At 49.1% G+C, this 26,138-nt stretch overlaps 1 protein-coding gene across 10 annotated transcripts in view; it reads left to right on the forward strand.

Annotated features, from left to right (window-relative positions):
• The first annotated feature begins 12,886 nt into the window (after positions 1-12,886).
• Positions 12,887-26,138, forward strand: part of KCNMA1 (potassium calcium-activated channel subfamily M alpha 1) — a 659,358-nt gene continuing 646,106 nt past the window's right edge. For 6 of the 10 annotated variants that reach the window (XM_081158535.1, XM_081158534.1, XM_081158536.1 and 3 more), the window contains exon 1: positions 12,889-13,416. In XM_081158535.1, coding sequence (XP_081014661.1) covers positions 13,051-13,416 — 366 coding nt within the window. In that variant the 5' untranslated portion in view covers positions 12,889-13,050. Of the gene's footprint in view, positions 13,417-14,151; positions 14,339-14,891; positions 15,088-24,634; positions 24,813-26,138 lie in introns of those variants that run through there. The other 4 variants (XM_081158538.1, XM_081158537.1, XM_081158539.1 and 1 more) reach the window with 4 other exon arrangements.

The following is a 26,138-nucleotide window of genomic DNA, read 5'->3' on the forward strand; positions in this document are numbered from 1 at the left end:
TTAAATGATGATGATGAAATCTACCCTCGTGGAATCAACCGTTTTGTCAGTCCCCTTCTGTTGGAGTAGTGCTCCTTTGTATGAGGCTTTGGTTGAGAGTTTTGATTGTAATACTCAACATCCTGAGCTGGGTGTACACTTGACCAACTTTTGTCCAATCACAATGTCCTCCTGAGCTCCCGCGGGCTGGGGAGTGGGGCTGCACAGGCTGAGGGGTGGGCCTGCAATCAGGCTTGGTCGGTCAGACTCCTTCCATAGGGTTTTTCTAATGGGAAATTTATGTCTGTCCTTACTTTTCACTTAAATTGAGGTTATTTTCTTCAACTAAAATTGTACAAGTTAATAAAGCACCTACATTGAGAGATTTATTGTAGAAATGATGTATATAGAATAGTTAGCATGGTACCTGATGCCTAGATGCTGAAAATATACATTAAGAAATAACGGAACATAATGTTAAGAAGAATCCCTCTTTACCCCATATTTGAGCTTGGACTGTTGAAATTTGTTAGGCACACTCTCTCTTCATGCCTTTGCTCACGCAATTTTCTCTACTTGCGATGGCTCCACGTCTTCGCCCAGCATTACCCTTATGTCAGTTCTGCTTACACTTATCTTAAAGTCTATTTTGTCTGATAATAAAACACTAAACGGCTTTCTCTTGATTAGAATTTTTCTGGTTCATCTTTCTCCAGTCCTTTACTTTCAGCTTTCCTGGATTCTCAAATTATAGCTGTGTTTCTTGGAAATACCACATTCCTACACGATTTATATCCAATCAGGTGATTCTCTTTTTTTTTTAATTGGTGGATTGAGTCTATTTAATTTTACTATAATTTTAAATATGTTTGCATACAGTCTACCATTTTCTTTTCTTATCTCTGTTTCCCCTATTTCATTCTGCTCCCTTTTCTGCCTTCTTTATATCCCTTTTCATTCCTCTTTGATTTGGGAGCTTTTGATGCAATTTTTTGTCTTTTATTGGTTACTCGTAATATTTTACCATGTTCACTTGACTTAATCTCAAGTTAACCCTTACCTCTACCCTCTTATGAACAGTCTAAGAATCTTTATATGCTTAGCCCTGAAGGGCTGCCTTTGTCTAACATGTTATTGTCCCTAGGATTTTGGTTCCATCTTTTACGGTAGTACCCAAATTTATCATTAATGTTATTGCTGTTATAGAAATCAGCATGTGTTTAGTATTACCCATTCAGTAGTCAGTATCCTTGCTCATCAATGCTGCTTCTTCATAACTCCCTTCTGGGCTCAGCTTCTTACCCCTTGAAGTTAATCCTTTAGAAATTCTTTCAGGGAGTGTCTGTTGGCAACAGGTTCTTTCAGTTCTCACTTGTCTAAAAACATTTTATTTCACCTTCATGGTTGAGTCACAATGTAGTTCACTATAGAGGTCTAGGCTGACAGTTATTTTCATTCAGCCCTTTGAGGGTCTGGTTCTGCTATCCCTGGTCTCGCTCTTGCTGTTGAGAAGTTTATTGGCTGTCATTCTTCTGTAGGTAATTTCCCTTTCTCTCTTGTTGCTTTTAATATGTTACTCTTTGACTTTGGTGAATTATAGTTTGTCTACAAGGCATCTATAGGTGGGTTTTTTATTTACCCTGCTTAGAACTTGTGCTTCCTGAATTCTTGTTTTACACCAATTCTCAGCCATTATTCCTTTGAATATTATCGCTCCCCATTCTCCGTGACCTTTTTTTGGAACTCTCATGAAATATACTATGTGATTGACATGCCCATTCCATCCGTTGTGCCTGCCTTGCCAATGCTCTGTTTTCTGCCCTTTTCTTTTTGTATAGTACATTCTGGGTATATTTCTCAACTCTATTTTTATTTGCCTAATTCTAATAATCTAACCAAATCTAATCTGCTATTTATCCTACTCACTGAGTTTTAAAATTTCAGTGGCCAGTAACAATTTTTTTACCATAAACTTTTTTGGGGGGTTATTTTCAAAATCTGCTTGTTGCTATTTTAGTTTTATTGTATCCCCCTGCCATTTTTCTATTTCCTCCTTTGATACTTTTAATAATTTAAAGTTACTAATTTTATGTTCTCTTTCATATTATTCCTTTATTTCAAGTTCTTGGCAGTCTTATCTGATCTTACTTTCTTCTGTTCACATATGTTCATGATGTGATTCTTCTTCCATGGGTTTTGAAATTTTGGATTGTGAGCTCACATTCACTGAGGCTTTATCTTTGGGAATCCTATCCATCTTGAGTTAAGGATCTATATCTTCTTTTAAAAACATTTTTTGTAGTCTCAACAATTAATATACTTTCACTCACATGTTAGATGTCCAACAGACTCTTGTCTTGATTGACAACATGGACAACCTACAAAAAGATAGCTAAGTCTCCTTACTCCCCCTTTGGGAAGGGGACTTATTTCTCTATCACATTTCCTCTAAGCATGTTTCGCTCATGAGTCTGTGAGTTACTGTTGCCAAGACATACATTCTTGGGACAAGAGAGTGTATGGCCTCAGGAGAGAAATGAGTAAAGATTCTGGGAAAGGGGAAGAAGGGATGGAACAACCCTTCAGTCACAGGAGGAGACATGACACTGAGCAGCAAACAAAGATGAGTGAACAGAATGTGAACACTCCTGGGTTGAGATAGGGGAGCAAAGACAAGAATAACTTGGAGGTAGGTATCTTCTTATTTTTATTTTTATTTTTAGAGAGAGGGGGAAGGGGAGAGAAAAAGAAAGTGAGAGAGAAAGAAATATCGATGTGAGAGAGAAACATCGATCAGCTGCCTCCCACACGCACCTTGATCAGGGATCGAGCCCACAACCTGGGCATGTGCCCTGACTGGGAATTGAACCCGCCACCTTTTGGTGTACAGGACAATGCTCCAACCAACTGAGCCACACCGGCCAGGGTGGGAGGCATCTTATTATATGCCTCAGGGGATGGAGACTCTGATACAGTAGGAATGGGTTTATATAACCTCTCTCCTGCTCTTATTAATGACAACAAAGGGCAGTAACAGGCCAAGGCGTACTGTGGACCAGGTATTGTGCTAAGAGCTTTCTCTCGGTTCTTTTATTTGGTTCTCATACAACCCCATTGTGGGGGCACTTTTATTCCCCCCAATATTCAGATCAGGAAATTGAAATTGGAGAAGCTAAGAAACATAACCCATACCAGCAGCCAGAGAGCAGGGCAGAGCTGAAACCTGAACCCAGCTCTGTGAGCTCCGGAGCAGGAACATGTAGTCACTTCAGGCTGGGCCCGCACTTCCCCCGGGGTATGATGGAAATTCCTTTAATATGCGTGGCGGCTCCTCTAGGGACCTGGCACAGTGGTGGGGAGAGCCACTGGGAGGGGAAGAACACCCCGTTTATTGAAACTGTCAATAGCACAGAGCACATGGCAGATGGTGGGTGCTTAATAAATATTGGCCTACTAAATAAATAATGTTTTTTCCTTTGTAGGGTTGAGGAGCTGGGCCCTGGAGAAGTGGGCTAGGACATGTTAGATCAACATGCTCCTATTTTGCTCCTCCCTTGGCTTTAAAGTTCTGTGTAATTAGCTGGAGAGGCCAGTGTCTGGTCACTTTCCTGGCAAGCAGGCTGGGCTGGGTGGCATTATCGGTAGCATGTCACCCTGCAGACTGATAATCGTGACAAGGAGTCACCGCTTGGCTGTTTGGACCCTCTCCCAGCTGGGTGGCACTTTCTAGATGTTGTTTTCCTGAGTCCTGTTACTATCAGTCCTCGCCTTGGCAATAGGAATAGAATACACCATGAAGGGATTCCTCCCTGTTCCGCCTCCTGCACGCACAGCCCAGGCTCACCCCCAGCCGTGCAAACCCCGAGACCCTATAGGGCTGGGATGTCCCTGCTGTCGGGTGTCCCTGAACCATCCTGCAGGCAGACCCAGCATCTCGAGTGGCTAGTCTCCCTGGGAAAAGAGACAGCCCAGAGGGACGGGAGCTTGGAGAATGGGGCTGGGGGTGGAGAGGTTCGCCCGCCAGGAATTTGCCACCAGGATTCCGTCTTTCCTTTTTAAGGGAAACAATTTGTTTCTCCCTGCTAAAGCTTTAGGATCGCTTATATTGCAGCTGCCACCTGTCTGTGCTTTGCCAGGGAAGGGCAGCACCCAGGAGAGGCCACCAAGAGGGGCTGCTGTGTGTCCCTCGTCTTCCCATCTCTCTGGTCTTCCCTCTCTCCCGCCCTCACCCCCTCGTTCTCTCTCCCTCTCCTTCCCTTAACTTTCTGTCTCGTTTCTTCCCCGTGTCCTTCTCTGCTCCCCAGCTCGTCTCCGTGCTGCACACATTTGCTTCTGTGAACTTTCCCATCGCTCCATCTACCTCCAGCGCCCCTGCTCTCCAAAGGCCCAGCACGACGCCCGTTCCTGCCTTTCTCCCTTACCCCGCTAGGCCTGGGGAAGGTCCTGGCTGGCCTGCCACCCCAGGGCTCTCTCCACAGAGGTTCTTCAAAGCTCCCCTCGGGGCCTCGGGCTGTGTCTGGGTTCCAGGGAGAGGCAGCGGAGGGGGGGCGGCCAGATGCCCTGCTGAGTTTAAAGCCCTCCCCTGGGGAGCATTTCCTGGGCGAACTGGGCCGCCCGGCCTCTGCAGGGTGCACAGAGCCAGGTGTCATGAAGGTGAGATCCCTGGGTGCCTGTCACCAGCCAGGGGACTTCTGAGATCGCCTGGTAGTGGGGTCACAATGGGGCAAAGGGCCCCACGGGGCTCAGAGACCCAGATTAACACTTTAAAGAAAGGTCAGCAAGAAAGGGTTTCCGAGGCCTGCTGGGAGCAGGATGCATAAAAGTGAGGAAAGTTCACCGCCCTCTGGGTCCCCCAGAGGCCCATCTGCTGACCAGAAGGCATCTGAGAGGCAGAAAGGCACCCCCTCCCCCCATAAGGAAGGGGGCGTGGATTCTAACCTCAGTTTAGTCACCGGCTAGCAGATTTGGGCGTGAAAATTTGGACGTAATACTTAGTATCTCTAATGCCTCCCTCTCCTGCCCTCTTAGCAGAAGTCAGACACAATGATCCCTAAAGTCCTTCCTGCCATAGAGTTACGGTGGTCGGGAGAGGGGGCAGAGGCCGGGTGGCCAGTGAGGGTGCTGTTGCCCACCAACCTGCGGAGAGACCCCAGCACCAGCACCAGCTCTTCTGCAGCATTTGCCAATTTCCAGTTAGCAAAGAGAGCCCAGGTCAGGGTGAAGGCTTGGAGTTGACAGCACCAAGTTCTGACTTGTCACATGGTTTTTTTTCATTATGTCTATGTTTACATTTGCCTCTACTTATTTATTTATATTTTGATCTCATTTACTCATTTTAATTTTGTTTATTATCACTTATTCACCCTCTATTCATGGTAATTCTGGTTTCCCATGAAGGTAGTGTCCTAGAATTTCCCTTTGAAATAAATTTGAGTAAATGAAAGGAATCAACTGGAGACAAATATCAAGTAAGTAGTACTACAGGAATAAAGGTGATGTGGTAAAGATTGTGAAGGCAATCTAAGGATTGGGGAAATGCCTGTGTTAAATTTGAGGACATGGGAAGTATCCCCGGAGGCTCCCAGGCAGTGCTGCTGACACCAGATTCCCTGGAAGACCCACAGGTGAGAGAGCAGATGTGCCCTCGAGCCACTGAGATGTGCAGAGGCGTCCCGCTCAGCCTTCAGATTTGTTCTCACTCCGATGGTCTTCCCCACTGAATTCAATGAAGAGCCATTTCAATGGGCCACCGGGTTGTGAACCATGGAGTTTCAACGCTAATGCTAAAGTGGCTGGAATGCCATTGTGCTTTAAACAGATACCTATTACCTTCTAAAGTAAGAGCCACTATGCATACCAACTAATCTGTCTCAATACAGTGCCACTGAGACAGGTCTTGATTGAAGAGCCAAGGACAAGTCAAATAAAAAGCTTTAAGTCTACACTATCCATCACCCAGGGAGTTCCCAGGGATGTTAGGGCAGCTTGTGGGTTGCTTTGTTCAACTTACACCTTTCAATTTTGTTATGAGGAGGGAGGAACAAAGTGAGATTTATAGATAACCCAAAGGATGTTTTTTGCACGCCTCTAATCCAGCGTAGCACCTTGCAGAAAAGGCACAGAGCGCGGTGTCCTGGTGCTCCTGGGGGCTTTCTGTAAGCAAAGACTCAGCCACGCGCCCCCCACGTGCCTGCCTCGAACAGCCTGCCCTGGCCAGCTGCACAGTGCCAGGTGTCTTTCCCAAAGTATCTGAAGTATCTAAAGTTTGTGTTCACATCAGCTCATGGCAGAGGTTCCCGGGGTGGGAGAGCTGACGAGGCCCTCAGTGGATGTGCCCAAATAGCAGTGGTTCAGCACCTGGAGGAACCGCAGGCCATTGCTCTCCGTGTTTGGACTTGCTAGAAGAGCCAGCAATCGGCACAGCTCTCCTTCTGGATTAGGACAGCCATGCAAAGTCCACTGGGAAAAACCCTTCGGTGGCAGACTCAGAACTCAGGTCCTGGCTGTGGTGGGGATCTACCTCTCCTTCTTGTCCTCAGGCAGGATTCCCAGAATGGTGCTTCCTACAGTCTGGAAATCTAACCGTGTTCTTCTGATGACACAGGGCAAGCCTCTTCCATAAAGCCTTTTAATAAACTTTCCTCTTGAACTTGGCAGTCGGTTTATTAGATTGTGCCTCCTTTATGGCTTATTCTTCTGCAACTCCGAAGATATTGCTGGATTGGGTTTTTTATCTTGTTTTGAAAAAATATTGCAATGGCAGGATTTCTTGGTTTCACACAGACAGCTTTACCTTCCACGAAGTACCATAGTTTATAATTTTTAAACCGTTAAATTATCTCATCTTTGGGAAGCATAAAGCTTGGGAACTGTGGATAAACACTAAAGCTGAAGGAGGTATGTGACTTCAAGGGAGGCTGGTTGTCAGTGTGGAAGGAGGGCACCCTGCTTTGGATAACATTAAGCCAAAAGCAGACACCAAGGGAGCGAGTTGGAATTTGGACTCAGCGAAACCCCCAGAGATGTCTGAATTTGGACTTGTCTCTTCTCAGTCTCAAGAGGGTTTATAAGAAGGAAAGATGGTCTCAGCGTTGTTATTTGCAAATGTGACAAGAGCTACTAGGCAGAGGTAGGATCAAGCCCCCTGACTTACCTGCATAGTCACCTGTATGTAGTCATCGAGTCCTAGGCTGCCCAGGTCTTGAACCAAAGCTTTTGCAAAATCAAGTCAGGGACCCTCTAAGAAAAGAATTAGACAGTCAGTTGGTCTAGAAATCAGAACAACCAGGAGAATCTTTGGCCCTTTGGCTTCTTCTTTGCCCATCAGTAAGAATGGGAGGGCAATTTTTGCCCTGCCTACCTCCCATAGGCAAGGTCCACAGTACTGGTGCACTGGGCGGGGCGGGGGGGGGGGGAGGAACGTTGATCACGGAGATGAAAGAGAGGTGGGAATTTGCAGAACTGTTATTCTGGAAGTCCTGTGGAATGCAAGTGGGGTGGAATTCCAACCAGGGCACGGTCCGTGAGTTCAGTCTACTTTGACCCACCAGGAATGCAGTTTAGGGGAATGGGGACTATGTTCTTGCAAGTTTGTGTCTTGGCTGGCACTGGAGACAATGATTGAGGAAGATGTGGCAGGACCACAGACACCCTTTTCCCCAAAGGCACTAGCTTTGATAGGTTAGAAGAGAGGGAACGTTTTCCTTCGGTGCCATGTCCTAGCTTGTACATGCTTCACTCAGGATTGGGTGGTGTGAGGCCAGTGTTTTGGGACAAGGCTGGGGCCTGTCCCACAGCCAGGTTGGCTCAAACTTGCACCCTCTCTGGAAGACAGGTACTGGGTCTAGTATGTAAGGACATCAGTGAAAATGTTCTTCAGGACAGCATCTCATCGGTGAATCACTTACATGTAGTCTTAGGGCTTATTTAAGAAGATGTTGAATTTTGGAATCACCCGAATGTCAGCAGTATGCCATCTAATGGAATACGCAATCTTTTTAAAAAAGTGTTTTCTGTGATATTTAATGATACAGAGAAAAATGTTTACAATTTAATGGTAAGGAAAAACGGTAAACTTAACCCTAATTTTTCAAAAATACCTACCCCCCAAAAAGTGTGAAGGGAATATATAAAAATATCAATAACTTATTTGTGGGTGGTGGGATTTTAGGGGATTTTTATATTCTTTTATGAAACTTTAATTTTCTAAATTCTTTATGCACCTGAATTTATCTTATAGGCAGAAATAAATACAAAATAAGTATTTTTACTAAACAAACCCCTCAAAGCTTGCTCTCTGAGTCCCTCTCTCCATCCTGGCAATCAGTGCTCCCTTCTGGCACCCACAGACTCTTATGCATGGTTTCGGGGGAGAGTCACTGCAGTACTCCTTCTTCCTTATAAATCACAAAGAAATAAATTAGTTTAAAGTTACAGGCACTCTTGTCATGCCAAGTAACTTGACAGATTTAAGCCTTAGTTTCCTTACCTATAAAATGGAATAGCTACTGCCATTTCTTACATCACAAATGGATTATAAAGACTAAAGAAGGTAAGGAAGCCTATAGTGTGGTTGGCGATGGTGGGGGCAGGGGTGGGGTCAGAGGTGGAAGAGGGCATAGAGGGGATAAATGGTGATGGAAAAAATAAAATAAAATAATAAAAATACAGTAAGGGAAAGAAGAGATCTATTTAGAAGATACCAATGGTTTTGTTAAGGAGTGTTAGGTTATCGGTGGTAGTTAGAGCTTGGAAGATAGGACATTAAATCATGGTAACAATATGAACCCTGTTAACCGCCTTACAACAGTTTTTATGTTGGTGGGACTGGCAAATAGATAATTAATATCATTGTGGTTTCATAGTTTTACAGCAAGACTTTCCTCTTTGGAATTTTCATATCAAATTCCTGTTTTAATAAACCTCTTTTCCAAACATTCACATAATAATGTCATGCCAGGAAGGATCACCAGAGGGCACTACATCACTTACAGAGTCCGCCTGGCTCCTCCACAGCAAAATCACTAAGATTGATGTCAGGATTATTGGAATTGGGTCCAAGCCCCAGATAAATGAAACCTAGTGTGCATTCATTATGAAGCTGGGCCAACATTTAATTAAATAAGCTTCTTTGTTTCCTTGCCTATTACTTTAACCACTTTGCTTTTTTAGTTTGTAAGTTTATGCACTTTTATTTATTTCTTTTAAAGCAGTTGGGGTTGTTCAGATTAGCATTCTTCAGAAACTTGAAATCCTGGGTTGCTCTGAAAGCTGCCACAGGCACATGTTCACATGATAAAGATGCTAACCTCCTCTCTGAGACTTTTATAAGTGTAGTTAGGAATAAATAAGTGGCCTGCGTTGTTTTCAGAACAGAGGATGAAATTTCTACTTTAGGCCTTCAGTTTCTTGTGCAATGGTCCTTAATTCCCAGTCTGCAGACACACCTACAAGAGGTGAAATGCACTGGGCTATTCCTAGGTGCTTCTCTATACTCTTTACATGCTTGAGGCTGTCCCAGGAAGTGGAAAGGCGATGAGTGGGCATGTGTGTCAGGGTTCAGAGGGTGCGTTCAGGCTGGAGTGGCTCTGCCATGCCTGGTGACAGTCCTTTCTTGGCTGTTCATGGGGCCCTATGGGCTGTAGTTAATGGTTGCAGCAAAGGGCAGGGGAACAGGCCTCAGTTCTCATTTCAAAGGGGGGAGGCTCTTGGGATGCAGAACAGCAAAGTGGGGACAGGGAGCGTCAATTCTGCCAGCAGGCACCTCCCTCAGCTTGTAGTGCATGCGCACAGGAGTGCTGGCTTGGGGGTAAGAAGATCGGGTCTGAGTTCGGCTGTTTTTGGGTCACTGTAAAATTATACACACAGTCTGTATGTTTTCTTTTTTATCCCTGCAAATGACCCTTGAGGTAGGCGGGCAGCTCCTGTTTTTATTCAAATTTATAAATGAGGAAACATGAAGAAGGAAAGGTACCTAAGTCCCTTCTAAGTGTGAAGTTCCATGTTCCTCGGTTGGTGAGGCCAGGTGCCAGGTTTCCTGAAGCTGGGGCAGAAGTCTGCAGGTGAGGGGGAAGTAGCCGGAGGGAGCTGGGCAAAGGCCTGATGAGGTCTGTTTCTGGTGGATGGCGGCACTGCCTCATTCTGTGCCCACTAGTCAGGCCACTGGGGAGGTGGTGAAGGCCTGGAGGTTGTAGGAAGGGTAGGACATTGGCGTTGACAGCGAGGGTCTCTCATGAATACCAGCTGAGCCTAGGTTTTGATAACACAGAAGTTGCTAAAAGCTTCAATCAGCATAGGTAGGGGCGATGAAGGGAGCAGGAGATGATGTCCAGTGGCCTCCCAGCACTCTCTGGAAGGATGAGATGAGATGAGGTGATGGTAGAGGAGAAACTCAGCTGGGGATTCAGCGTTTGCAGTAACAGAAGTCACAGCAACCAGTGGCTTGCTGCTAATAGCTCCAGACTGGCGTTTCAGGGCAAGCCAGGTTGTGGGGGAAGTCCAGGAAAGCCTGGAGGGGATCTGTCGGTTTGTAAAGCGTGATTTTTGTGGAGGAGGAAATCCATTATGGGGGTTTTATATCTCCCTGGGGAAACTGTCCTATCCTTTGCTGCTGTTTTTATGTTATGTGTGTTTTGTTTTTAAATTTCAAATCTTAGGCTTGATTTAAGGAAAGTCCTTAACTTTCCTGACATAGATGGAGGCCCAAAGGCAGCAAAGTACAGCCACTTAGAAGGCTAATAAATCAAGGAACCTCAAGGCCAACTCATCTTTTTGCACATCCCCACAGCAACTCCCCCCCCCCCCAACCCAGTGCTGGAAGCACCAGGGGCCTTTGCACGCGTGGGACTCATCTGGCAAGGATGCCTTCAGAGTGCTGCTGCACACAGAAGACAAGGCTGGAGGTACCAAACCAATGACAATTTCTCTTCCTGGAAAATACTGTCTGTAGCTCCCTTTTACATACTTCTTTCGAGTAACAAACACTCAAGAACTCTATTCCATTTTCCCCTTTGACCTTGACTCTAATGGATGTGTGTCCTGAACTCAATGAATATGTTCTGAATGAACCAGGAGATGCTGCAAACATCCCCTTGGGCCTCTCTGCCCAGCTCTGCCTCCTTTGCCAGGTCCTCTCCTGCATCCCAGAGCCTTCAAGGGCCACAGGAGGGGCTGAGCTCTGGCTCAGGCAGAAAGAGTATTGGCCTATACAGTGAAGGATGCTAACTCTGCGCTCATCACAGCAAGGGCTGAAAGGAACCCAAGAATTCCAATTAGGCTTAAACTAATGAGCTGGAAACTTTGCGGAATCCACTGTGGCCAGTGAGGGGACAGTATGATCATCTTTTAATTAGCATTGGAGAAACCTGTTGCCCAGCTGGTAGCACAAGGGAGCAACGTTTCTGAGAATATCGGAAGGAGGATTCCCTTGGGGTAAAGGGATAAAAGCTGCTGAACAAACCTAGACTCTTTCATCTTTAAGGGGGGGGAGGGAAGACCCTAAATGGGGAAAGGTGGGCTTGAATGGAGTCTGGGGCACCCTTTTTCCCAGCCGCCCTCCTCCCATGCGGTCTAACGCTAGGTAAAAATGACTTGAGGGAAATCCACTGCCCGTTGGAGCCGGCGCCGGCCCAGAGGCCAAGTGCCCCCTGCCCATCTCTGTCTTTCTTGGGCAGCCTCTGTGCCTTCAGGAGGAAAAGGCAGAAAAACCACCTGCTGCTGTCAAGGCCACAGACCACCCGCCAGCCTCCGGATGGCCCTGCCTTCTAGCCAGGCACAGGGCACTGCAGCACCCAAGAGGGGGAATGGACGCGCGAACTCAGGGTCGGCAGGGCACGAACCAGGGCGTGTGCCTTGAAGAACAAAACTCCTCATTCCCGAGGCCCAGGATTCTGAGGCGTCAAGCCTGTGGAATCGAGTCCAGAGCTGGTCACTCCTCCCCTCCCCAGTGGGGTCTCCTTTGGGAAAAATGGCCTGCATGGGGGCCCAGCCATCCTTGTCGGGACCTCCATCCAGGGAGATCTGCTGGGGTCGCAGAATACTGGCGAGAGTTTCACGATCCTGCGCCTGGGCTTAGGGCGCCCTGCCTTGCGCGCCGGGCGGGGGTGGGGTGGGGGGTCAGGGGTGCGTGCCAGGCGGCCGCCGAGGGGTCCCCTGCCCCTGCGCGGCCCCGAGTCTAGGCGCGCCAGAGCTGCGAGCCGCCTGCCCTCCCGCCTCCGGCGGCTGGAGCCCGCGCCCGCTCCAGTTGCCGCAGCTGCTGCGCCGGCGGCCGCGGGGAGCGCGGGGCGCGCGCCGGAGAGGCTCGGGCGGCGAGAGCGGGGCCGCGGAGCAGCGGAGCTGGAGGAGGAAGAGCCGGCGAGGCCGAGGCGGCTCCGCGGCGTGGCGACGCGCTCGGGGGAGCGGGCCGGCGGCGGCCGGACGCGGTGAACCTGCCGCGGCCCAGCGCGCACGGGGGCGGGGAGCGGCGGCGAAGCGGGCCGGGGGAGGGGGCCGGCGTGCGGGCCGAGGGGGCCGATTGTACATCATTAACGACTTGCCGCCTAATAAGCCAAAAGCGGCTCGTCAGCGGCGCGAGCTGCGCGCGGGGAGGGGGTCCCGGGCCGGAGCGCAGAGCACACGCGTGTCGCACGGCGGGCGGCGCCACGCCGAGGGCACCCGGGCCCGCGCACGGAGCCGGGGCGGGCCCGGGGGCGGTGCAGACCCCGGGCGCGGGCTGCCCGCGGCGCCCCCTCGCTGTCCGCGCTCCGGGCCGGCGGCGCTCCGGGCGAGCGGGGCGCGGGCGGAGGAGGGGGAGCTGCCCCCGCGCTCCATCCCCCTCCCCCCCGGGCGGGCGGGCGGGCGGGCCGGCGGCCGGGGGGAGGGCGGGCGGCGCGGCTGGCTGTATATATCTCCGCGCACCCCGCCAGGTCGCGCACAGCGCCCCGAGCCCAGGCGCCTCCCCGCCCCCCTCCCCGCGCTCCGCGGCGGCGGCGGCGGCAGCAGTAGCGGCAATATGGCTGTTGATGGGTGTTCGGGGTGGCGCTGGCGGCGGGAGGAGCTCCCCCGAGCCCCTGCGCCGGCTGCCCGTTGCTAGCTATGGCAAATGGTGGCGGCGGCGGCGGCGGCAGCGGCGGCGGCGGCGGCGGCGGCGGCGGCGGAGGCAGCAGTCTTAGAATGAGCAGCAATATCCACGCGAACCATCTCAGCCTAGACGCGTCCTCCTCCTCCTCCTCCTCTTCATCCTCCTCTTCCTCCTCGTCCTCGGTCCACGAGCCCAAGATGGATGCGCTCATCATCCCGGTGACCATGGAGGTGCCGTGCGACAGCCGGGGCCAGCGCATGTGGTGGGCTTTCCTGGCCTCCTCCATGGTGACTTTCTTCGGGGGCCTCTTCATCATCCTGCTCTGGCGGACGCTCAAGTACCTGTGGACCGTTTGCTGCCACTGCGGGGGCAAGACGAAGGTAAGGCGCGCCCCGGGCGCCCGCCCCTGCGCCAGCGCCGCCGCTCCGCGCCCCCCGCAGCCCACCCCGGGCTCCTCGCCGCGCCGCGCGTCCCTCCTTCCCTGCCCGCCTCCCCTCGCCGCCTCCCTTCCTGCGCTCTCCCCGCGCCCTCGGATTGGGGCAGCGGGCGGCGCGCCGGCGGCGAGGAGTTGCCCCCAACGCGGACGCCCAGTCCGGTCCCCCCGTTTATTGTGGGGTTGCTTGCGGCCGCGGCCGGGGTGGGGGACTCGCGCCGCCCCGGGGCTGAGGTGCAGAGCGGGGCAGCCAACCCCGCGGGCGGCGAGGAAGCGGGGCGCCGGGTGCGTCTTCCGCGCGGCTCGCCCGCCGAGCGAGGCTCGGCTCCTTGCGGTGGGCGAGGGGGAGCACAGCGGCCCGCGCTTTAGAAACCTGTTGGGGAGATGAGTTCGTGGAGTCAGAAGAAAGGGAAAATCTTTTGGGCAAGGGATAAAACCTTTCGGACTAGGGAATCCCTGGGGAGGAACATGGCCAGAGGAAGTGGGGAGACCTGGGGGGAGGCGAAAGTTGGAGAGATGCATCCCAGTTTTGGAGGTAACTCAGGGAGGCTGCCACTTCAGGAGTGTGGCGATGTCACACACCTGATGTCACCTCCCTCTCCATCCCTTAGATATTCTCATACTCCCCTCCCCTCCACGTTCTGGGGCATCTGCATTCTCGCCCCCACGCCACCCCCTGTAGGTCCCTGGAAATGCCACCAGCACCGTGGAGCTGGCGCTGGAGCTGGAGCTGGAGGGCCGCCTGGAGCCGCCGCCGAGGCCGCGGTTCGCGCGGAGCCTCCCCTCTGACGCTCGCGGAGCGCCTGGATGCGGGGTTAAGCTATTCCTGGCGCCCAGACGCCCACCAGCCCCGGCTCACTACGCTTCATGTGTGGTTGCTAGGCTGACTGCTGGTGTCGCTGGGTCGCTACCGACCCCCCCCCCCCAATGGCTGAAGATGAGAGGAACACAGAAAACAGCAGAACGTAAAAGAAAGAACCATAAAAAAGTGACCCAAGCTGCCTTCTGTTTGAGTAGTTCCCACCCTAGGGGACTTCGCAGGGCCATCATTTTCAGAGGGAGGGGAGGTCACGGGGGTTAGGGGACCCATGCAAGGTAGAGGCACATCTCCCTGGGAATGTTCACACCTTTTCTGGGAAAGTTCACCGACCCCTCCAACTTCCACAGGGCACAGCAACTTGTCGCTACTTCCTGTGGCTCCTCGGTTGCTGCAGGAAGTGGTGGGGAAACCGGGAGCCCTGGGTGACACTGGGTGAGCTGAAGCTCGCTCTCCTGATCATTAATTATACATCCTGTTGGGTGCTGGAGCTCAGCTGTGTTTTGTGGCAGGACGTTTGTGTTTTGGAAAATACTGGTGTGTTGGAAATAAGGGGGAACACTAAAAGCCACCACTCTCTTCCTCTTCTCCCATTTCTCCGGAAGCCTCCAGATGTTGGGCAAGCTGCTGTCTTTGGAGTGACGGGCTCAGCGATAGAGGTTTCTCCTTACTTGTCAAGGTGGAAAACCTCCCCATTTCCAGAGAAGCCGCCAGGTTAAGCAGCATCCTGACAATGAGATGCTGAGACCATGCCCCTAGCAGTGCACTCCTCTCAACCACCGCTCACCCCTAGAGCCGCCTTCTGCATACACCTCCTGAGAGCCTTCAGCCCTGAAGTTCATTCTCCTTTGCTGAGATTCAGTGTCTGCCCGGAGGGGAAAGATAGCTCGTGGTTGTTCACGTCTAAATGTTCTCTAGACAGAGTGATTTTGGTGAACTATTTAATAGCCTCCTTATTCAAAAGGAACTGGGCAATCTTGATTGCAATGAAAACTCTTTTTCAATGCATCAAAGTAAGTTTTGGTGTTTTTGTGATCCTGGGGTTTTGAACAGTCTCTGAAGTCTTTTTACTCTTGGGGGTACATCAGCGCCACTGCCGTGGCTGTGGATAAATGCTAATCATATAGTTCACATAACGAATCTCTTTCCTGAATGATGACCAAGCACAACTTCTGTCGGTTTTCTCAAGACCGTTTTGGCAGTGTTTGTGAGAACAAGAAAGCAACCCTTGTATATTAGGCTATATTTTGTAGCTCCCAAGACCTGCTGAGTTGACATAACTGGAAGTTTCTACAAAAAAATCAGAGATGCTTGCAGTAGTTTGGGAGGACGTGAAGCGATGGGAAACAAGGTCAGGGCACTTTTGATGCCATGAGAGTTCATTTTGAACCATGCCCAGAATCTCTTAACACCTGCCCCTGGATTTGCTCAATTAAACCTGGTGTAGCCAGCTCATTATACCCAATGGTAATAACGCAGGCCTTTTTTAAGTGATTCTTTCTACCCTTGAGGTCTGTGGCGGTCATGGTTTTTTGCCCTTCATTCTTTTTGCTTTCCAAGTATTTGGTAGTACAGAAGAATGCATTTGGCTTGAACTTGGAATAATTATTTTACTGCTGGGCTTCCCAAGCAAACCTAAGCTGCTTTTCCACAGAATTCTACTGGCCCTCAGATGTGTTTATCCATTCAGTCCCAAGATGGTTTGGCCAGGAGCTAGGGTCCATTGGAGGGCTGGTCTTTATAGCATCAGAAATTGTCTGGGACATAATTTTCAGCAGTGAGCTGTGGAATCACAAGCATTTGGCCTCTGGGACTGCACCATCGTTTTTGATTCAAAGGGTTCTTGGGTCTGTGGGTCCATATCATTAATACCTTTGGCCTCTGAGTCCCAAATGGTGAATTACTCTATTATTTTGAAAAGAATCGTATGTGGATTTTTCTTTGTAGGAAATAAAGAAGAAACGAATCACATTTTCCCCCTGTTGGGAAGTTGGACACAGTCATTTCAGTACTGTGTTCTTTGCTGTACTTTGTCACATTGTGTTTTTTTTCTGTTGAGTTTCATCAGAGCTCTCTTTACTGGGCTGTGACATTTTGAGGTCCAGTCCAGTAGCAATCCAGTAGTAGTGAACAGGGAGCTGCTCTGGAAGCCTGAATAAGGCCATGACCTTGAAGAAGTCATTTAACCGCTCTGGTCTCTCTTTTCTTGTGTTTAAAATGTGGAGGTTGAATTCTGTGTGTTCTCATGTCCATTCCTGCTCTCTGATTCAGTGTCAGGAAGTGAAAGGACTTGAGAGACTGTGGGTAAAGTTTCTAGCTCAGAATGTGTTTTGCAATGGTGCAGCAATTCCTTTAGCATCTCGGCCTTGGAGCGCTTATGTGTCTTTCTTTCCATCTCCTGCTCCTCCAGCACACAGTCTCCTTTTCTTTCACTTAGTCTGGGGAAGCTGGGACTGATTTCCTGTGGAGTTGTGGTTTGCTCGGGGACCTGCACGTGGCAGGCATGGGCTCACTCCTGCTCTCAGTTAGAGAGCTGTCCTCCCTGTAGAAGTTTGGGCTTGAGCGAGGCTGGTCTGCATGTAATGAATTATTGAGGTATTGTCTCCATGGCTGTGTCTGAAAAAACAACACGTTTTCTCTGTCCGGCTCGTGACTAATATAAATATCAGATCCCATTACGGCTTGGTAATTACCCAAGGTCTGTCCTGATGCATCCAATCAGGGCTGGAGCTTCAGCGCCTCTGAATTCTTCATGCACATTGGCCCCGGTGCCTCAGCTCGTCCTGGGGATCAAGCCGCATCTGATGACCTTCACATACTCCTTTCTGATGAGATCACTTCGCCCTTGGAGAAGTTCTCAGGTCCCACTCCAGCTGACCTTCCCTTATCCAGACAGCTTTTGCTTCTCATGCCTGGCTCTCTTTATGGAAATACACACTTGAGTACAGACTCTGCAATCAGACCCAAGTGCAAATCCTGGATCTCACATTTATTAGCAGGGCATCTCTGATTTCTTCATCTGTGAAAAGAGCATAGTGAATCCTACTTTGTAGGATTCTTATAAGGAGTGGTAATAATGGTAGGTCACACCTAGCAGATGCCTGGCATTTAGCAGGCCTCCTGTAAATGGGAGCTACTGTAGCTCCACAAAGTGGTGAGTTTATTTTCTCTTGATTCCTTCACTTTTGGTCCCTGTAGGGCACAGGCTACAACAAATAGAACTTTTGAGCCAAAAGGAATCTTGAGACCCTGAAGTTTGCTGCCTTAATAACCAGTTAGAGTCAGACTGAGATTTGGGCTCATGGCTTTTGGCTGTTGCAGGGCTGGCAGATTGGGGAGGGGGAGCCAAGGGAGGCTCTGTGGCTGAGGCCTTGGCAGGATGGCTGGTGCTCTATGGTGCAGGGTCCCTGGACGAGCACTGACATTGTGGGGCCCCAGGAGTTGTAGACCTATCACAAGTGGAAGATTTGTTGGACAGGTGTGGCTGTCCACTGTCCCTTAACAGGGATGGAACAAATTCCCTCCCTATTAACCCCAGTCTGTTCCCCCAATAACGTAACAGTTTTTTTAACCAGTATGCTCTCTACCTGGACCAGTTTTAGTGTTTCCCAAAGTGTGTTCTGTGGAGCACTTGCCCTTGAAGTTACCTTGTGAAACAAAGGGAAAGTCTTGGCATACCTGAGTGCCCCTTGGAGAGCCCCAGGCTTGGGGAAATCCTTCAGTAGAGACATTGGTTAAACTGCTCTTGACCATGCTCACTTGGAGCAGCCTAGCCTAGATGTCAAGCCTCCTGTACAGTACCCGAGAGTTAGCCTGTGACCTTGGGCAAGGACTTTCCTGCTCTGTGCCTCAGTTTCCTCATCTGCAAATTGTGGATTGTAATAGAGCACAGCCCTGGGGGTTAGGTACTGTCAATAACCCTGTTTTATAGTACTTCCTAAGAGGACATAGTGGCTGTAAGCCATGTGCTGGCCCTGCATCCAGTGCCCAGGGGCCTCGTCCAAATATGTATCAGGAGGAAAGGAAGAGCTGCTGCCTTAGCATTTGGCTTCAGGGAGGAAGGATTCCCAGGCCAAGGCTAAGTGGGTCCCTTCTTTGCCTCATCACTGTCTTCTTCCCTGAATGGGGACATTCATTGGGTGCCTGGTAGCAGGAGTAAATGTTTGCCTGTTGCTTTCTCCCAGTCCTCCCCACCCCCTCACCAGGGCAGAGAAGCCTAGTGCTGAAGCAGTCAAGTTGGCCCTGGATTGCAATGCCAGGACTTCCTTCCTACAATGGCCAGCAAGGGTGTCCCAGCTCACAGAGGCAGTGGCCATGCTAACCTGCAAGTCACGCAGCCAACCTCCACCTTCCTGGGACTCCAGAGCTTTGTAGTCCTTGGAGGGCTGCCTCCGTAGTTCCTGAGAAAAGAACTCTGTTTGTGTTGTGATGTCACAGCTTCTGGGGCCCGGCTGAGAACTCTGGTCTTCATGGTGTCACGCCTGGGGGTCAGGCAAGATCAAGCCTCCCTCGGGACCTCTGAAATCCCACAGCCATTCTGGGCACAGTAGGGAGCAAGTGTGTCTCCTTTACTTTGTTAAAATGCCTCCTGAGTGGGTGGGATCCTGGCCCTGGGCACTTGGGGAAGGAAAATTCAGGGGCCCCACCTTCAAAGGCAGGGGTGACCTAGCATTCTGGAAAGAAGGCTCAAGGAATGAACATTCAACTGGGGTAACAGATCTCTGCCTCTAAGAGCTGGATAGAGCATCTAGCTATCTAATCCTGAGGCTTCTCATACCTTAATATGCACATGAATCACCTGAGGAGCTATTAAAACACAGGTTGTGATTCAGAAAGTCCATAGCCGGGCCCTGAGGTCCTGCATTTCTGAAAAGACAGGTAATACCGGGGCTGTGCCGACCACAGCAGGAGTAGCAAGGATCTGGCCCATCCCTGAGCCTCTAGGCAGCCCCTCCCCGAAGACTGGCCTGTTTTTAAATATGGAAATTCCCTACTCTTCAGCAGAGGGAAGGGATGAGAAGAGGAGGGTTCACTGTGCCAGGACAGTGGGTGGGGGGGTAGGACTCTGCTCAGGTTCTGAGTGCTGCAGTTCAGCCTGGGCACCTACCGCTAAAGCCGATTGTCCGGGTGCCTGTTCCCAAGGAGCCCGCAAGCTCTGCTGGTTTGGGGTTGGGTTGTGGCCGCCAGAGTAGGGTTCTACAGATGTACGGGGTGTGGTCTGTGTGTTGCCGTCAGCATGTGGGCTCTCCCTTGCGCCAGTTGGTCATGCTGCAAGGGGGGAGGCTTTCTGAAGTTCAGGATGGCAACCCAGCCAAACCACCTTCTTGCAAAATTAAAGGCTTGCGGTGTAGCCTTTACCAGGGCTGTGCTGTGGTGATGCTCCAGGAAGCCAGCTGCTGGCCATGCCCTCTGAGTGTTTGAAGTAAGCTCAGCACCACTGCCAGCCTGGTTTTCCGTGGGGGCCTGAGTGGGCTTCCTAGACAGTGGGTTCAACTGGAAAGGATTGAGCTCGAGTCCTGGTCACTGAGTGGGGAGATGTGTCGCCTTGTGCTGTGCAGCCCTCCAGTGGCACCTCAAGAATCCCATCCGATGAAATTGAAACTAGCTCCTTCTCTCACCAGCAGTGTCTTTCACAGCCTATTCTGCTAGGGACTTTTTCCTTGAGATGTGCTTTTCATGTTCCGTTGTCAGTGGGGAGAACCTGGAATAAACTTGACCCATGGGCATCTCCAGCGGCCCACATGAAGAAGAGCTTAGTATGATGCCCAACACACCGTAGGTTCTCAAATCTTGTGGTTATCATGGGTGTTGTTTTTGCTTTTATTGCATAGTAAGTGCATACTGTGTGCCAAGCTAAGCACTAGGGGAAATAGAAGACCCAGTTCTGACTTTTAGTTGATGCGGTGGGAGGGAAAAGACCAATTATCTTCTCATGGGGTAGGCACCTGTCTGGTCTCTGAATTACTTGCAAACCCCTTGAGGGCAGGAAGTGAGTCATATAAATGCAAGCACATAATGTGTGTTGGGAAGGCCCTTTCCAGAGTGGTTAGCTGGGAGCTGGGTGGGAATGTAGTAGGTGCAAACACATTTTGCTATTTTTTTTGGGGGGGGGGGGAGGGTGGTTGTTTGAAGCTGTGGAGAAACTCTTGGTGAATGGTGTGACAAAATGATGGTTGAGTCATTCCTGGAACTTAATCATTCATGCCGCCTGCTCTCTCTTGACCAGTGTGGGCAACAAGGCTTTAGTTCCTGAGCAGTCGTATAGGAGGTGCATGAGTCAGGCAGGGGAGAGCAGGGCAGCTTCCAAAGAGGGGCTGCTTGAAGGTGAAATTTGCTTTGTTTTTGACATTATTAGGTGATTGTCTTTGGGACATTATGTCTAATTGCCAATTTGGAAATGTAATTGGCACTCTAGGTCCAGAATGGGTCTACTTAACATCCTCAAGCCAGACCTCCAAGTCATCTCCCTTGTAAGATCTTATTACCTGTGACTAATGCTTCTTTCCGTGGCCCAGGGCAAAGTTATTCAAACACCTCCTGACTTTGTATGCTTTATGCTGTTTCATTGACCCCTCCTGGCTTTCTCAGAGGCCACATCCCCGGGACTCTGGGTGTTCCCAAGGTAATTAGCAGGAAAGCCTGTATCCCTTCCTTCTTGCCTTCCTTCTGCTGGTGATCCTTTTCCTTTCGTTCTTAGTGGTTCCTGCCAAGTCTAGGGCAGAAGGACTGAGGTTTGGAGGTTAGTGGACAACAAGTAGGGGCTTGATCTTGTAAGTTGGGAAGCACATGAAATTACAAAGTCTTGGTGGTGGAAGGGGGCTTTGGGGGCCAGGTCCTGCTTCCTCCCCAGCACCAAGGCTGGGAGCCCTCTGCTCCATCGCCAGAGCAGATGAGGGTGTCCATGATCTCCTGAGGCCACCATGCCATTGGGGACCCCCCCCCCCGAATGAATGGAAAGATCTTTCTCCTTGCATTAGCCCCTTGTTGCTTTGGTTCATTTCCCGGACGCATGGACCAAGTCTTGGCGGATGATAGGTTTGAAATTCTAAATCTGGCCAGGGAAGGCCAAGAGCTGGGAGGGTTTAGATGTCAGAGTGTTGTTAAGACATACAATGCCCTTAACTTGTGCTGTGCCTGTGCAGGACACCCCCTTTTTCTATGTTATGACTCCCCATTGTCTTGCTTCTCTTGAGGTCCCTCTGCTCCATTCTTTACACTTTGGGAAAATGGCCCATTCTGGCTGTTGGTTCTTGTAGTTTGCCCTCTGGAATCTGCCTGTTCTTGTCAGAAGCTGTGGGTGGAGGTTTTGGCTCCCTTTGGGCCATCAGATCACCTCTTTATTACTGGCACGTGCCCTGTGTTTCCAAAGTTTATCTTCCTTCACAGTTTAGTGCCGGGCTTGGCTGAGACCAGATGTAATTTTGGAGCCATGCCAAGAATCCAGATGTAGAGTGTGGATCTCTTGTTAAGAAGCCAGAGTTGGGCCCTGCTTTCTGTGTGTGAGCTCTTCCTGCACGAGAACAGACAACAGCCTCTTTTGTGTCATTTAAATATAGGTGCCGCCTAGAACTGAAGATTATTGCTGCCCAGCTGCTCATCTTATCCCTTCTCTTGGGCTTCTAGATACTACCACTGCCATTTCCCCTGTTGTGCTGAACAGAAAGAAACCAGAGGGGAAAAGAAAACACGTGAGGAGAAGACCAGAGAGGGCAGGGGTCCAGGGAGATGTTCACACAAAGGAAATGAGAACTTCTCTCCTGGAAGCTAGAGGTTGGATAAATATATAATTGGATGGATTTTGTTTTTAGTCCCTTTGTCTTACTGAATAAATCGTGACAAGTGACCTTACCCCCAAGGAGGGAAGCGTTATATAAAGATCAGTGGAAAGAGTGATTTCACTTTTGGAAGATTTTAGCTTTTCTAGCGAGTGGTTCCATCTAATTAATTGCTTGCATGGGGCCTGTGGCCCTGTGGCCCAGACACCAGCGTTCTGTCGCTTCTTGGAATCGTCTTCGTGGGCTTGTTATACAAGAGCAGAATTTCGCCCCTCTGTGCGACAAGTTGCTGCTTGAGCTTGTGACTTTGGAAAGTGGATCCTCTGTGGCTCTGGAAAGTGAAAAAGTGGACACACAGCTGTAATCAAAGGGAAAACTCAGAGATGGGAGGGGCCTACGGCATGGAGGAAAGATCTGGAAGCAGAGGGTTTATCCAAGTTCTGGGGATTTTCATGACCAACTTCAGCTGGCAACAGCTTTAGACATTGCTTTTTTTTTCTTTGTGCATCTGGGAGCATTGTCCTCATAGTGCTTATAAGAAGTGTGTTGGTTGCCTGAGAGTTATGGCCATTCCTCCAGTGTACTGATTGTGGGAGCAGCAGCTGATCAGGTGGGAAGATTCTTGAAGAGCATAGGGATGGCATCTCTAGCTGAACCCACACGAGAAGTCAATGGCTTGTTTCAGTCCTGAAAAAGAAACCCTTTTCTTAAATTCATGTGCAACCTTATTTTCCCCATAAGATTTCTCTTTCAACTTGTGTTTTATAGTTTTGTTCTTAATCCTAACTGCACAGTATATTCATTGTAGAAAATGTGGGCAGTGCAGAGAGGCATTTAAAAAAAAATAAAAGGACACCTCACACCCACTAGTGTGGCTACTGTACCAAAACCTAGAAAATAACAAGTGTTGGCAAGGATGTGGAGGTTTGGACACATTGTGCACTGTTGGTGGGAATATAAGATGATGCAGCCACTGTGGAAAACAGTATGGTGGTTCCTTGAAAAATTAAAAGTAGAATTATGACCCAGCAGTTCCACTCTGGGCACATATCCAAAAGAAGATATTTGTACACCTATGTTCACAGCAGCATCATTCATAATAGCCCAGAGGTGGAAGCAACCCACGTGTCCACTGATGGATGTGGTATATACATGTAATGGAGTATTAGGTTGCAAAAGAAAGTATTGTCACATGCTACAACATGGATGAACCTTGAAAACATTGAGCTTAGTGAAATACGCCAGACACAAAGGGACAAATACTGTATGGTTCTACTTATGCAAGGTATCTAGAGTAGTTGCATTTATAGGGACAGAAAGTAGACTGCTGAGAACCAGGGACTGAAGGAATGGTGAGTTGTTTAATGGTTATAGAATATCAGTTTTGCAAAATGAAAAGTTATGCTTAACAGTGCAAATATGCCTAATACTACTGAACTGTACTCTTAAAAATAGTTAAAATGAGCCCTGGCCTGCGCACGGGAGGGTCGCCGGTTCGATTACTGCTCAAGGGCAGGTACCTGGGTTGTTGGGTCGATTCTGGGCCCTGGCGGAGTGCGTGTGGGAGGTGACCGATCGATGTGTCTCTCTCACATTAATGGTTCTCTCTTTCTCTCTCTCCCCTCCTCCCTCCCTTCCACTCTCTAAAAATCAGTGGAAAATATATCCTCACTCCTTGAGTGAGGGTTAAAAATTATGGTTACAATGGTAAATTTTATGTTATGTCTATTTTACCACAATTTAAAAAAATGGAAAAAATTTCTTCATTCCCACCTCCTAAAGATGACGACCGCTATCTTTGCACACATTTTGTTGGTGGGGTGGCTAGTTTTTTTCCTCCAGGGATTGGTCAGTGGCAGTCCCATGAGAAGAAATAAGGTTGGCCTTATTTGATTTTGACGGCATACACACTGGGGGCAGAAGAGCAGACAGAACCAACCCTCTTTCTGCCCATAGACTCTGGTTTAATGCTGTTTATTGTTAGAGTGAAGCGGATTTTTTATTTTGACGTATGAGCAGCTGTGGTGTCTTAGGCTGGTCACTGTCTCTGGGCCCCAGTTTTCTCACGTTAACATGCTTTCCAATTCAGTGACTTTAATACGCACCCATTTCTTAAGTCACATTTTAGCGCTATCACTTTTAAAGAACCCAAGAGTAAGTTATTCAAGTCAGTGGGCTCAGGGAGCAGTTCCGGTTCCCCTAGAAATCACAAGAGCGACATTTGATGGACGCGTTCCCAAAACTTCAGTATCGGCTTTGATGAGATGGCATATTTAAGAATTACAATCTGGGGACACAGACCCCATTGGAAATACCATCAAACTTGTTATTTAAAAAAAAGTCTCCGAAATAGGTTTCTGTGACTATGCTGTTACTTCTAAGGATAGAGCCACACTACTCTTGAGGTTTAAATGTTAATTTTTGGTGTGGAGGAAAAGTTGAAAATGTCTTCAATTACAGACCAGACTATGATAGGCTGGCTTTGTTGAGGTCGGGCATAAAAAGAAACATGTCATTAAAGAGAAGGTCATGTGAATTAGCTTACTTGGATGCTTTTTCTTAACCCGCCCCAGAAGCAACCCCAGAACAACGAGAGTGTTCGTCTTTGCCCAGTTCCGCGGAGCATTCCAGCTGCCAAAAGGAGGCCCAAGTGATGCAGCCTCTGTGGCCAAGGAGAGAGTCCGAAGGGACGAACCCCACATACCCAGTAACTTCTCACGCCCCATCATCTGCTGCTAGTGCATCAGAACTCACTGAATAGTCTCTTAGGTACCTGCCGTCAGTTAGACTATGGTCCCGGGGCCACGTGCTAAACCTTAGCCAGCCACAGGTCCCTTACGTGAGCACTTCCCAGTTCCATACGGTGCCGGGTAGCTTTGGGTGTTACTGAGTGAATTGGTGATTGTATGGGACTTGAGGAAGCCCAGACAAAAATACCTCCTTAGCTTTTTATATCTTGTAGTTTAACTCTTCCTGGGGGGAACAGGCATCCTACAAGTATTTCTTACAAAACCAACTAAAAATTTAGACAGTGGTTAATGCATCTAAAGTGCCGAGTGGTTGATTTATGACCGTGAACCAGATATGACACAGAGTTTGAAAACTCTGGAAACCTTTTCATTTCCCAGTGACAGGCAGTGCAAGCATGCTATTTTTAATTGGTCCCTTCTTTAAATCAGGAGCTGAAATGTTATCATGCAAATCTCTCCTGAGTTGCATGGAAACTAATAAAATCATGAAGGCTTCTATTTGTACTCGATGAACACAGACTGTAATGAAACTGAAACAGCTATCTCCAGGGATGATGCTATTTAAGTGCTAGGCAGGGCTTTGCAACGGTTTTAATGGTGAGGAGAGAAACTGGCAAGTGAGACGTTCCTGTTCTTGCCTCCCCAGCTCACCAGCGCCTGCTCTGCTCCTCTGTACTTCCTGACCTCACAGAGAACTAATTGAAAACAGAGCTCTCGTCTCTAATATATCCTGTCTGTCACCTGCTTTAGGAAACAACACTGGACTCTCAAACATTCTCTCTTAGCCTTTTTCTCTTTCTCCTCAGACATTTGCATTGGTCTCCACACTTATTGGTGTTTGGCTTTGGTGAGTCTTTCTATGTGGACTGGAAATTTTTCTTCGGAAAAAAAATTAATAAATTTTTTGAGCACTTGCTATGCATCAAACATTGTGTTCAGCTCCTTATGTTTATCATGTTATTTAAACCGCAAAAACAATCCTATGGAATGAACACTTGTAGAATCCCCATTTCACAGGTTAGAAGACTGAGGCATAGAAAATAAAATAATTTTTATCTTCTTTGGAAAGCGAGTGTTGAATGCTTACAATGTGTCTGGTAGTTTCTAAGCTCTTTATATGTATTATTTTATTTAATCCACACAACAGCCCAGTGAAGTGGGTGGTATTGTCATTCTCACCTTATAGATTAGGAAACTGAGGCATGGAGAGGTTGAGTAACTTGCCCAGGGTGACACACTAGTGAGGGGCACACGCAGGTTAAATCCAGGCAGGCAGGCAGTCGAGCCCATGTGTCTAATTCCTGGGCTGTACACCTAGAATTATACC

The sequence above is a fragment of the Miniopterus schreibersii genome, assembly GCF_964146895.1.
Source record: "Miniopterus schreibersii genome assembly, chromosome: 14".
Taxonomy (NCBI): Eukaryota; Metazoa; Chordata; class Mammalia; order Chiroptera; family Miniopteridae; genus Miniopterus; species Miniopterus schreibersii.